Raw genomic sequence first — 14642 nt, forward strand, 5'->3', positions numbered from 1 at the left:
GAAAGCTCATCTATTTGGTGCCTTTCCAATTTCTTGATGTAGGCACCTATTGATATAAACTTTCCTCTTAACACTGCTTTTGCTGCGTCCCATAAGTTTTGGTATGTTGTGCTGTTATCCTCATTTACTTCCAGAAAGTTTTTGATTTCTCTTTTAATTTCTTCTATGACCCATTGTTCATTCAGGAGCATGTTGTTCAATCTCCATGTGTTTGCGTATGCTCTAGGGATTCCTGAGTTGCTAATTTCCAACTTCATTCCTTTATGGTCTGAGAAGCTGCATGGTATGATTATAATTGTTTTGAATTTGCTGAGACTTGCTTTATGGCCTAGTATGTGGTCAATCCTAGAGAAGGTTCCATGTACTGCTGAGAACAATGTAAAATCTTTAGCTGTAGGATTGAAAGTTCTGTATATATCTGTTAGATCCATTTGGGCTATAATGTCGTTTAAATCTACTGTATCCTTGTTGATCTTCTGTCCTATTGATCTGTCTATTTCTGAGAGTGGAGTATTGAAGTCCCCCAGTACTATTGTATTGGGGTCTAAGTCTCCCTTTAAGTCCATTAACAAATCTTTTAGATAAACCGGTGCCCTGTAGTTAGGTGCATTTACATTGATAATTGTTATATCTTCCTGTTGAATTGATCCCTTAATCATTATGTAGTGTCCCTCTTTGTCTCTCTTAACGGTTTTTGTGGTAAAGTTTATGTTGTCTGATATTAAGATGGCTACGCCCGCTCTTTTTTCATTTCTGTTGTCATGGTATATCTTTTTCCAGCCTTTCACTTTCAGTCTGTATGGATCTTTGTTGGAAAGATGTGTTTCTTGTAAGCAGCAAATAGATGGGTTTTGTTCCTTAACCCAATCAGCCAATCGGTGTCTTTTAACTGGACAGTTCAGGCCATTCACGTTCAATGTGACTAATGATAAGTGGTAACTTTGCCCTGCCATTTGCCAAAGATAAGTTCTAATATATGCTTTGAATTCCCTGTGATCTTTTGCTGTGAGCTTTCCTTCCTTGGTTTCCTTCCTTTACCTTCTTTCATATTGATGACCGTGTTTCTTTGTTTCTGTGTGTAACACATCTTTAAGCATCTTTTGCAGGGCTGGACGAGTGGCAACAAATTCTTTCAATTTCTGTTTGCTATGAAAAATCTTTATTTCACCTTCATTCACAAATGGTAGCTTTGCAGGATATAATATTCTGGGCTGGCAGTTTTTCTCTCTTAGTACCTGGGCTATGTCTCGCCATTCCCTCCTAGCTTGTAGGGTTTCTGATGAGAAGTCAGCTGTGAGTCTAATTGTAGATCCTCTGAGAGTAATCTGACGTTTATCTCTTGCACATTTTAGGATCTTTTCTTTATGTTTCACTGTGGAGAGTTTAATTACAACGTGTCGTGGTGAGGATCTCTTTTGGTCGTGTGTATTAGGGGTTCTGTGAGCTTCCTGTACTAGGATTTCTCTGTCCTTCTCCAAACCTGGGAAATTTTCTGCTAATATCTTCTAAAAAGGCATTCTAATCCTTTCTCCTTCTCCATGCCTTCAGGAACTCCTAAAACCCGAATGTTGGTTTTTTTAATAGTATCCTGATGAATCCCGAGAATATGTTTTAGATTTCTAATTTCCTCTTCTTTTCTTTGGTTTGACTGTATCCTTTCCTGTTCTCTGTCTTCTAAGTCCGAAATTCTCTCTTCTGCTTCACCAATTCTGTTTGTAAGGCTCTCTATTGTGTTTTTCATTTGATCTATTGAATTCTTCACTTCAGTCACTATCACAGTTTCCTGTTGTACTAGTTGTTTCGTTTCATTTTGATTCCTCCTTAATATTTCATTTTCACGAGATTTTCTATCTTGTCCATTAAGGATTTCTGTAGTTCAAGAATTTGTTTTTGAGAACTTCTTAATGTTCTTATCAATTTTTTGAGATCTGCTTCTTGCATTTCTTCTATGTCATCATCTTCATAATCTTGAATTGGGGTGTCTTTTTCATTTGAGGGCGTCATGGTGACTTCCTTGTTTTTATTACCTCGGTTTTTGCATTTGTTATTTGGCATATTGGAGATATTTGGTTTCTTCACTGTGGTGCTTTTTCTTGTTATACTATGACTCTAGATTAAGTGGACTATCTGTTTTTGATGGAGCCTTAGGGCTTGAGATGGATGTGGCCTGAGAGCTCTGTTTGGTGTGCCAAAGGTGACACTCCCAGGTTAGGCGTGGTAAACCTCTCTCTCTCTCTCTCTCTCTTTCTTTTTTTTTGATTCAAAAGGGAAGTAATTCTGCACAGCTGAACGAAGTTGGAGGTAGTTAGCAGGCAAATAATATACCGACAGGAGCCAGAGATCGGAAGCTCTTTCCCAAGGACCACACAGGGAATCTGTTTGGCCCTCAGAGTGGGCTCAAATTCTCCTTCAGTCTCCCACTGGGTTGCCAAAGTTACGGAATTGTAGCGTCTCTGGAGAGTGCTCACGTGAATTCCGTGAGTTCTCTCCCCCACCGTCTCTTTTTTCACAGTCTCAGTTCAGTAGCACCACAAATTTACTAGGTCCTAATCTCCTGTTAATTCGCCCCGCCCAGAGTCAGGTTTTTCTGCTAGGCTCAGGGCCGGTGCAGACCTGTGGTCGCTCTGCTTATGACGTATGTCCAAGATGGCGCCTGCTCTTTGTCTTGCTCGCCCTTGAAAGGTGAGCGGAGAGAGAGAAACCCGTGTCCGTACCAGTCACCTTTTTTTTTTCTCTCTCTCTCTCTTCCAGTTAGCCTGGTGAACTCCCCCCCCCCCGGGGGGGGGGGTCGTTCCCTCTAGTCTCCTCTCTCCACTTGCCTGCCGGTGTCTCGGGCTATTGAGGTTCAGCTCACCTCGCGTTCCAGCGCTGGTGTGTTGAGTCTGCCGCTGGTGTCCCGAACTGTGGGCTCCCACGCTCTCCATGCAGGTCCGCTGTGAATCACGCGTTCCGGAAGAGTTTCTTCTGCTGTTTCCTCCCCTACTCTTCCTTGAACCTGCAGTATCTCCACTTTTATTAAACTATCTCTCCCCGGACTATCAGTGTGCTCCCTTCCTATTCCGCCTTCTTGCCTCCTCCCCTGCATCAGACTTTTTAAGTCCTATGGAATAGAATTAAAATTATGGTTCAGTGAAACTTATCTATGAAGGTGAAAGTGATGCCACATGCAAGGTTATAAAAAATGTTATATAGGCAATATCTATGGTATTCTTGTCATTTAACTTGACGGTTTGGAAGCTTCAGTAATGAATAGTAGCCATGTCCATTAGATGCTCCTCCTAAGTATTGATTGTCTTGGCTAGACCTAATGAAACTATACTTTTATAAACTATTTTAGATTAGAGAATAGAAACATTCCAAATATAACCAAGAAGTCACCCAAATCCTAAAACACTACAAAAAATTTTATTACTAAAATCCTCAATATTTTCTATGGATATAGAGGCATTTACTTAACTAGAATCATAGTACATTTTTAAACTGATATCTATATTTCCTCCCCCATTTATGAATGTAACTTTCATGTTTTCCATGTAATTTTTTCCTCCCGTGTAATTTTAGCAGTTGCATTGTGTTTCATCAGTCTCAGATTTGGGTGATAGCTGTATTGTTTCCCAATATTTCATCCTTTTAAGGCTGTGATGAGCATACCTGCACAAAAATCTTTGTGTGTGTCCCTGATTTTTAATCCTTCAAAACTTATTTCTTAAAGCTTTTGCCAGTCCTTTTCTCATTTATTCTTCAGAACAAGTATAAAATTTGCCGTTCTTTCAGGTGGTGATTAAGTTTATTTATCTGCTTGGAGATTGGTGGCTAAAATGTTCAAGTTCAGGGCACTGACAAGGAGCTGAAATATTAACTAGTGGAATTGTGGACTAGAAGGGGATCCATTACAGGCAGGATAATGCTAAAAAATTGACTTTCTATTTCAAAAACAAAAACATGTAAGCTTTGGTTTCTTGCCGATGTAGTGATTTTTTTTTCATCTTTTTATAATGAATGCTTGCAAAATAATTTTTGAAGCCAAATTTTCATTCAGGAACTAAATTCAGCCCTAGGTTGAAGCACATGGAGATCATACTACCCTGAAATACAGAAGTGATAACCTTGGCTGAAAGGTTTATGAGGGCAAGAGTGACTAGTTCTGTCGCTAGCAAAAAATTATGCACATCTTGACTCTGGCTCCCACAAGCAACTGCACTTAGAGAACTTCCAGGTCCTCATGCACTGTTAGGATTAATTGCCCCTCCACACTCCAACATGATTAGTGCATTGGCTCTCTGAAAATTGGCATCATTATTGTTTATGCAGCTGCTCTGAGATTTTTATGAGCTGATATAAGAAGGGTATTTTATGCAATGCTACATTTTTATGATCCTTTTAATTGGACCACTGTACCAAATGTAGGTCTTGCACCCTCTTCTGCAAGGTGTGATACTAGTTACAAATAAACATACAATATGAAAAATGTTGTTACTTGCCGGAAATTCACACAGATGTAAAAAATTATAGCCTGAAAGATTATCAAGCTGATGATATAGAAAGAGGAATCATAACTTCAATTGCTAGTCATTTTACATGATGCAGATAGGATCACTAATCTTATAACTCTTAAAATAAATTGTAATATTTGTTCATTTGAAAGGCCAAAAGAGCTACAATCTACTGATTTACTCCTCAAATGACCACAACGGCCAGGGTTGGGCCAGGCTGAAGGTAGAAGTCAGAAATCCAACCCAGATCTCTCACGTGGCTGTCAGGGATTCGTCTACTTAAGCCATCACCTGCTGCCTCCCATGGTGTGCTTCAGTAGGAGGCTGGAATCAGGAACATACTGGGAACTCAAGTCCAGGCACTTCAACGTGGGATGCATTTAATTGACATCTTGACCACTAGGCCAAAGAATGCTTCCCAAAAGAAAGTTTTTCTATGAAGATGTCCAGTTATTTTTATAGAAGACACAGGTTTTTTGTATGGCATTGCATATTCCAGGTCAAAAGTAGAAGGGAGCTGTTTTAGTAGCAAGGAACTATCAAGTAGAATATAGGAAGTGGAATAAAAATGTTTTCTTTTAATGGTTCATGGAGAATGAAACTGGGTATTTTGAACTTCATGTTTCTTATCTTTGTAATTCTGGTTAAGTGTTATAATCGCCTGCTGAAGAAATCAAAGTCCTAGAGATAACGACCAGGGAGCAACATATAAAAGTCCATTTGTTCAAAGATTCAATATCATGCAGATAGCTTGCAATTGGAGGATGGTTGTTTGCTACTATAATGCCTTAGTCTCGATTTTCTCCTTTCTATTTATAAACAAGAAATTCTTATTTCATATTGAATTTAATGATTCGTAGTATTTTTCTAAGTGTTTTATACTTTGATGTACTCTCATATAAGTGTTGTTCTTACTTGTGGATTTATTTTAAAAAGATTTATTTATTGATTTGAAAGTCAGAGTTAGAGGGAGAAATCTTCCATCCGCTGGTTCATTCCCCAAATGGCTGCAGCTGCCAGGGCTGGGCCCGGCCAAAGTCAGGAGCTTTTTCTGGGTCTCCCATGTGAGTGGCAGGGGTCCAGGAACTTGGGCCATCTTCTCCTGTTTTCCCAGGCACATTAGTGGGAGCTGGATTGGAAGTAGAGCAACTGAGACATGAACCAGTGCTATATGGGATGCCAGCACAGCAGGCCACAGCTTAACCTGCTATGTCACAGTGCCGGCCTCATTAGTGGCATTTTTAATGTCAAGTTGTTTAGAGGATTACAGAAGGTAGGATACAAAAATTATCTCAAGCCTAAAAACATTGGATAGCACTGTTTAGGCTCATAAGTCTACAGGAAGAGTAGTTTGTTTATTTAAACATATACTGGCTTAAGTTTACAAAATGAACAAAATGTGAGACTGTGGAAGTAACCGTCTTGCATTCAATCAATATCAGTGGTAATAAGAGGAGATAGAATAATATGAGAGGGTTTTGGTGTAGTGGGGCAGTGGGGGAGACCTCATGTGGAAGTCAAGAGAAACTTTGAATTCAACTTATCCTTTGTAGTGACTTGGTAATCCCTGATCACTGCAATGTTGTGAAGAACACCCAAAAAGTCTAAATTGATATGTACGTGTATATATATATATATACACACACATATATATATATCAGTATATAAGTATACTGATGAGATTATATATGTATATTTATAATTATATAATATATAAATATATATCTCATCATGTATATGTACATATATGATATATAAAATAATATAATTATATAATAAATATTTTATAATATATTTAATATTATATATAACATTATTTTATATATTATATATGTATATATACATGATGAGATATATATGTATATATAATTATATATATGTGTGTATATACATGATGAGATCAGTACATTTAAGTTCTAAGTCTCAACAAAGGTCCCAAAAGACTGGTTAAATGCCCTTATCCTTGACTTTGAGTCTTGCAAAGCCAACAATTCTTGATCCACACTTCCTGCTCCTATTAACTGATGAAAAGTGAATGGAACTGTCCATAAGGAATTATTTAGTTCAAGATTTACTATCCTGCAAATAAGAACTACTGGCCTGGTTCCATCCACACATTTGTTATTCTTAGACCAGAGAACAGAAGAAACTGCCACTCACCTAAGAGTAATCAATTAAACCCTATTATTTGTCAGGTATGATACAAAGTATTAGGAATGGAAAGATAAATAATTCAGACTAATATGGGGAATGCTATGTAAAGGAAATCTTAGTACCACCTTGGAGGGTGTACCCACCTATGTCTGCAGTAGAGGGCCAGGGACAAAGGCTTAGACAACAATGCTAAAACCCAGTCTTCCACGAAGGGATTCACTGGGAATTAAGGCAGGGCAGAGCATTGTAGGCATGTGGCAAATACTTAAATTCACCAGTAACAGTCCAGCGAGAGAATTTCATGAAAAAGTCAAAGAATTCAAAGCAGGATTATGAAAGGCATGTAATAGAAGAGTTATCCATGTCCCAAGAGTGGAGCTAAGATTTTTCCTGGAGAGTTCAGGAAACAATTCAAGAAGCAGGTGGCATTTGTTCTGGTCTTAAAGACAGAATAGGTTTGACAGGTGGTGGAGGGAAATTAAGTCATTCTAGTAGGGAAAGCTGTGCAAAAAGCAGGTAAGCATGAACATCTTCTCTCTATTTACATTCTCCCCCTAGAGATCTCATTTAATTCTGTGGCATCAAGTAGCATTTTAAGTAGATAGCTCTTCCATTCAGGCTTCCAGCACCGAATTCTCCCCTGAGCCACCCAGCTGCACCAGCAGATGTTTGTTAGGTGTCTCCATTCAGAGATCTCTAGGCCGCATCAAAACTGAGCTCCCAAACCTCTTCCAAACCTGTTATTCTCCCAATATTCCATCCCTGTTACTGGTGCCACCATCCAGCCAGTTGCTTAAACAAAACCTAATGACCATGCCTGATTGTTTTCTTCCATTCTCCATATCTATCCACTTTGTCAGTGAGCAATCCTATGTGACTCAGAGGAATGTCTTAACTTTGAACATTCAATTTCCTGATCAAGTGATTTGCAGATAGTTTTTTTTTTTAATCTTTACTTTATCCTACATGGTCTCCTGATTTCTCTTTACTTCCTTCACTATCCATTCTCTGCTTAATAGAGCTATCTTAGAAAAGCAAGTCATGGTATGTCCCTATGGTCTTTTTCATCTTTCAAAACCATCTGACACTTTAATTATTTCCTGTACAAGGGGAACTGATCCAATGTAGTTCATAGATAGAATTCTAAGAATATAATGACATTTCCTTCATTCTCATTGTCTCTCCCTCCCTCTGCTTTTCACTCATTTAAAAATTATCAATAGTTTTTTTCTTGTTTCTAGAACTAAACCCAGTAATAATCATCTAGCCTCCACACAGCTCTCCAGTCTCACCTTTGTCTTATTTAACTCATACCACCGGCTGCTGCTGCACTGGCTTCCCCTTCCATCCAGTTAAAAACATGTGATATCTTTTCCCACACATCTTCTTCTCATACCTATCTCCTCATCTTTCAGGTCTTCATCCAAATGAACTATTTTAAAGTTCCTTAAATAAAACTTCTAGTAATTCTACCTAAATTTTTTTAAATCTTCCTAGTTGTTTCCATCTTAGAAGTTCACACAACGTGTACTATCCTGTTTATTTAGCTGTTTATCATCTATCTCCCTTCCATAAAGTACCAGTTCCATGGGACAGAGGCCTTCTAAGTACCATATTTCAAGCACAGAGCACCATATCTGGCTTTAAGTATGTGCTCAAAAATTTGAATAAATAAATGATATAGTAGTGTTTTAAGATTGTAAATGATTAATATAATGAAATAAATGGAAACTGCAAAGTAAGTTTTAAAGAAATGTTTGAGCCTTTGGTAGTCACCAATGAAAGCAATGAATTTGAAGTACAAGACATAGGTAGGAATGCCATGCTGAGGAGTAAATGGGTAATTCAAAAATAGAGAACAAGGGGCTGGTGCAGTGGTGCAGTGGGTTAACACCCTGGCCTGAATCACCGGCATCCCATATGGTCGCCGGTTCTAGTCCCGGCTGCTCCACGTCTGATCCAGCTCTCTGCTGTGGCCTGGGAAAGCAGTAGAAGATGGTCCAAGTCCTTGGGCCCCTGCACCCATGTGGGAGACCCAGAGGAAACTCCTGGCTCCTGGCTTCGGATCAGCAAAGTTCTGGCCATTGCAGCCAATTGGAGAGTAAACCATCAGACAGAAGACCTCTGTTTCTGCCTCTCCTCTCTCTGTGTAACTCTGACTTTTAAAAAAAAGATTTTTATTTATTTGAAAGATTTTATTTATTTTATTTGAGAGTTAGAGTTACAGACAGTGAGAGGGAAAGACAGAGATAAAGGTCTTCCCTCCTTTGGTTTACTCCCCAAATGGCCGCAATGGCCGGAGCTGCACCAATCCGAAGCCAGGAGCCAGGTGCTTCTTCCTGGTCTCCCACATGGATGGAGGGGCCCAAGGACTTGGGCCATCCTCCACAGTTTTCCCAGGCCACAGCTGAGAGCTATATTGGAAGAGGGGCAGCCAGGACTAGAACTGGCACCCATATGGGATTCCAGCACCACAGGCACAGGATTAACCTACTGCACCATGGCTTTGGCCTCTAAATAAATCTTAAAAAAAAAATAGAGAACAAATATTTTAAGATGCTTAGCTAAAATGCTGGTCTTCAGGGTCTAGAAGCCTTTAAAAGCATTTTTAGCAGAGGATATTTGTGTTTTATTCAATGTGAGGAAAAGGAGCAGCAAAAAACCTAGACAAAGGTACAGAGGAGAGAGAGAATGGAGGATGGAATTGAAAATGGGGTCTGCAGCCCAGGTGACATACTGATCTTGGAAAGAAAGGACACCTCTTCTTTGGATGGGAGAAGACATCAGGGAATGTACTTTAGAGCTTTCATTTTCTTCCATGAAAGGGAGGAAGTAGAGTAAGATATGGAGCTTAATATAATAAACAGATTTTTGAACACCACTGTGAGAGGCATTGGCTAGGAATTCTTAAAAGAAATGCTGGCTGCCATTGAAGTCATAAATTTGGTACCCATTCCTACAATTGTCATAAATCAAATGGTTATTAACCACATGCCACATTCTAGATACTTTAGTTGCCCTTAGAAGTACCAAGATAAATAAATCAATTTTCCCTTGTCTAGTGGGAGAGAGAAAGGGTATATAATTAGCAAAGCATTGTGATGGAACTGCAGAGGAATAGCATTATCTGATCATAGCCCAGAAGATGACTGGATGGGGAGGGTCAGTTCTAACAGTCTGGCTATAATTCAAGATTTGAGTTGGAACTGTTTTCAATGAAAACAGAATCCTGGAGGAAATGGGTCCCTGGATTGGAGGAATTCAAGGGACTGTGAGTCTACGACGTTGGAAAGGTGTTCCAGTGAGATGCTAAATCTGCCTAGGAAGGCAGAAGGCGCTGTATTGCCAGAGGCTGAGACTTAGACCCTGAAAATCCACATATGCCAGTGCTAAAGATGGGTAGCATGTGACATAAATATCAAATGGAGAGGGAATTATACTGGAGAAGGATCGCAGTGGTCTCAAAGCTCCAATTCAGAGAAAAATGCCAAAATCATTCTGCAGACCTGTGGTACATGGGGCATCAACACATGAGGACCCCTCACTCAAGAGAGGTTCATTGAGGACAAGGAAGTGGAGTTTGGAAGGGTAAGGGTGTAGGTGGTATTATGTAGGATGACACATGGACTCCAGGGGGGCCAGTGAAAAGCACTGGGAATGACTATATCAGATGAGATGGAGGAGGGGAGTTTACACTGTAGAAGTGGCAATAAATAAAGTCCTGAGAGTTCAAAAAGCCTCAAGTGTGACAGACTGCTAGGAGTAGTACAGGGCAGTTCACCAAATGGTGTCAGAGATCCAAGAATGCCAGCAACCTGGGATTGGTCTGCAAAAGGATGACTGACTTCTCTCCGAGGTCAGTGCTGGGAGTAGATAAATGTTATTAGACTGTTAGAACCCAGAGGAAAATGTTCTTTAATAATTCCATATCTATCCTTTCTACAAGCTTAGTTTTAAAAAGCTTTTGTTTTTTCTGATTATGAAATCCATAAAGCTTGGGGCTGGTGCTGTGGCGTGGTAGGCTAAGCCTCTACTTGCGGTACTTGTATCCCATATGGGCACCACTTTGGGTCCCAGTTGCTCCCCTTCTGATCAAGCTCCCTGCTGATGGCCTGGGAAAGCAGTGGAAGATGGTCCAGGTGCTTGGGCCCCTGCACTCACATGGGAGACCCAGAGGAGGCTCCTGGCTTCGGATCAGCCTAGCTTTGGCCATTGCAGACATTTGGGGAGTGAACCAGTGGATGGAAAACCTTTCTCTCGGTATCTCACTCTGTCTGTAACTCTACTTCTCAAATAAAATCTTTGAGTAAAAGTCAATGCAAAAATAAAATTAAGATTTCTTAGAATCCCAGATGTAGATTGTATTGTCCGCTCTTCCAGATATGGTATTTATAGAATCTGTTGGTAATTATCAGTTAGAACTCCGGAATACACCTTGTCCATCAATTTCCTCTTTTCCATTGCCCCCTCCCCTTCCTTGGTGCTCTCATTGTTTTAGCTCCATCTCTATTCTCCTAAACTCAGTCATCCCTGGAATGACTATGACTTCACATTGAGGTCATCCAGCTATTCATTAAACATCGAGCAGATGTTGCTATTGTGGCTGCAGAGTTGCTACGGCTGTGGCCATGGTGTTTGGATGTTTTGATTCTCCTAGGAGTCAGAGACAATGTTGCTAGGACAAGCCAGGAAAGCACTTGGCTTTTCATATCCCCATCTCAGGAGGGGAAATGTCACGTTACAGGTGAGGCAAACCCTGCCTCTAACAGACCCTATGCTGGTGTACTCTGCTTGTAGTCAGCAGGATCCAGCCTATTAATCCAGACTCAACATGGCAGGGCAGATTGGTGTGATGGGCCTCTTTCAATTGAAAGTTGACTTAATTTGCCTCATCACATTGGGAAGTCCTGAATAATGGCTTCAGTCCCCTAAAAACAGTACATGTGTACTTCTGGTTTCTTCATTCTGCCTCTGTTTCCAAAGAAAGGAATAAAGTATAAAAAGGCCTAGTATGAAAGATGCTTTCGTCTTTTTGTACTTGAGAAGCTTGACCTTTGTTTCACTGTGTAAGTCAGAGCTATGCACCACAGCCCTGCTAATTTGTTCTCTTCCTCCTTCCTCCCACCCATCTCCTGCCGCTTCCCCAGATGCACAGAGCTTTCAATATCCTGCTGTCCATTAGCATAAATAAACCCATGCTTTTAAATTAAAAATAGTTTTAGTGCTATATTTGTTGAAGACTGTATTATCATAAGTATAAAAATATTCTTAAGTAACAGGTAGATCATATACTTTAGCAAAAATAAGAGGCTTTTATTGTGGTTCCCTGAAAGTCAATTATTTTAGCGAGAGATTAAAACCTCAGATTTCAGTACAAGTTACATTTCCACTTAGGAAGCTGTTAAACCATGAGGTTTTTCAAGACATGTACATTCATGTTTTATTTTTCTGTTGACAGTATGTTATAGGCAAGTAAGAAAAAAAAGAACAAATGCCATTTAAATTCAATCTGTGCTATATGAAGTCATAGATAATATTATAGCTTTCTCCCTCATTTTTACATATCAGTTATTTTAAATTTTATGTTAAATTTATACAATAGATAAGAAAATACTGGGCTAAGAAAGAACAAAAGTGGCAAGAAATGGAAATGAGAGATCTCCAGCGTCTAGAGGAACTGAAGAAATTAATCGCTGAACAGTCGGCAAAAGACAAAGAGAGGTAAAAGAAAAGCTTCAAATTATGTGATAATGGAGGTGGCAAATGTAGTCTTTGGTAATGTGTTAGGATGAACAGTGTCACAGGGAAGTTTTCTGCACTTACTGTATCCTTTCAATATTTATATTCACAAAGAGATAAAATTATTCCTATAATATATTTTAAACCTTCATTCATCCAGGAACCTCTAGTTTTCCATTTTGTTCCTTAGATAGTATCATAATTAAAGCCCTCATAGAGGAATTTATAGTATTCTGTTGCCACTGCATGCATGACATGGATACTGGCTGCTGCTGTAATTTAATATTTTGACCCAGGAGGTGGAAGACATTATTGCAAGAAGAAGGGAGACCCTACAACTTACTGTGACTGACTTTGGAGATAAAGATTCATAATCGTGCAGTGCTGTGGTATATATAATATTTTTAGAGTATATACCATATATGAAAAAAAACAAGTTTCCTAGAATAATGTAATTCTAAAGCCAGAAAGGACATTTGAGATCAGCTAGCCCAGTCTCCTTTGATATAGGAATCCATTGAGAAGTTAAAATTATTTTTCCAAGTTAATATATCAGTCAGGATCCACTAGAAGACAAACAACATAGTAACTTGAACAGAAGTGTAAGAAACATAAACTATCAGGAAATCCCTGTTATACAAAGGGATAAAGAGAACTATAAAGAACAACCTGGGGTTGAAGGAAGGTTCACATGGAATTGGAGCCCTTTTCCGTGGTTGGATTTATATTCCATTGTACAGACTGTGTTTATGCCCAGCTGCATACTGGAGAAGTTACTGGGTGGGTTAAGCCAGAGGTAGTTCATGGTCACTGGAAAAGCAGGAAACATCCCACTTGGGGGGCAAGGAGAGGGGCAGGCAAGCCAAAACTGGAAGTCAACCACTGGACTTCTTCCAAGACTCAATGGGAATCCGATCATGGGAATATCTCAGAAATTTGATGAGAAGTTGACCATAGGGCACCACAGAACACTATGGGCACAAGACACATGGGGTGTCCCATGCATATATCATTGAACTTGCCGTGCATATATCATCAAACTTGAGGTTCACTTGTAGATGGGAAGTGTCATTTATGTGCCATGTGACAGGTATCTCAACCTCCAGTCACCAAGACCGCAGAGAGAACCCAGAGTTCCAGATAAATGTTAAGCATTTCTAAGGATTTTTTGGGTAAACTCACATTATTCTCTACACAACTCAGGATTTTAGAGTTCAGCATAGTCTTTTACTGAGAAAACCAAAGACAGGGCTCAAGGTTAAGAGGTCAAGCAGCCAATGAGAAACCAGATAAACAAGTAGAAGATGTAAGTGGATACCAGAAGACACCCATGCCATGCTTCAGAGGCAGAGAAGGAGGTAAGAACCCTAGACCGAACAGACACTGAAGGGTAAGGCAAAGGCAGTGGTCAAAAGCCTGGTTGAGCAATCTAAAACTATTGCTGAGCCACAGAAATTGGAAAGGATGGGAGATAATGTAACAGATGTGGAGCCCCAGCATTAGGACACATGCTTCTAATAGACTCACTCCTCATAGCCAGGGAGCTTCTCTGATTAGTCATTTTGGTCTTTTGCTTCCTGTCTCAGTAATTATCAAGATGAGCTGATTCAGAACTTTTCAGTAAAAAAGAAAAGGAAAATCAGATTAGTCTGTATTACATAACAGGGAAAAATAGGCTTATTACAACATAATAAAAACTACTAAGGACAAGGAGACAGGAGACCAGGGTTTCAGTTTTAACTCTTCCTTAAACCCTTGGTCATTTAACAGTTTATGATCTTCTGTTGAAACATTGTAAATGTAAAACAATGGAGCAAATACTTGCATACCAGAGAGGAATTAGTGAAAGGGGCCTTTAAAATATCAGGATAAATTAGAGAAATGCTTCAGAAAAAAAGTTTGATGATGTTGTATGCAGAGGCATAGTCTTCCTTCTGTAATTTATGGAGTTGGAGTTCAACAGGTAAAAATTGCTGGTACCTTTGTTTCTGGAAATAACCAAAAGCTATGTTCCTTTATGAATTTTCTAGCACTAATATATTTGGTTGACTAGTTAAAACAGTTTTTTGTACTACTGCAATGTAATTCACAAAACTCAAGTGTGGTATTTTAACCAAAGCACATTTTTCCTATCAGAAGGCATGAAACAGTTTCCAGATCTTTCACACACACACACACACACACACACAAATACACACACACAAATACACACACACACACACAGAGTCTTGAGTTTGAAAACATGTCATTTATTTC

The 14642-nt window shown here is 39.4% G+C and overlaps 1 protein-coding gene across 4 annotated transcripts in view; it reads left to right on the forward strand.

The window, feature by feature from the left end:
* Window positions 1–14642, forward strand: part of CCDC148 (coiled-coil domain containing 148) — a 314500-nt gene that overhangs the window by 235214 nt on the left and 64644 nt on the right. For all 4 annotated transcript variants that reach the window (XM_051849517.3, XM_051849516.3, XM_051849521.3 and 1 more), the window contains one exon: window positions 12250–12368. In XM_051849517.3, the coding sequence (XP_051705477.3) occupies window positions 12250–12368 (119 nt within the window). The remainder of the gene's footprint in view (window positions 1–12249; window positions 12369–14642) is intronic.

The sequence above is a fragment of the Oryctolagus cuniculus genome, chromosome 3 (genome assembly GCF_051225735.1).
Source record: "Oryctolagus cuniculus isolate XC-2025 breed Fujian yellow rabbit chromosome 3, ASM5122573v1, whole genome shotgun sequence".
Lineage (NCBI taxonomy): Eukaryota > Metazoa > Chordata > Mammalia > Lagomorpha > Leporidae > Oryctolagus > Oryctolagus cuniculus.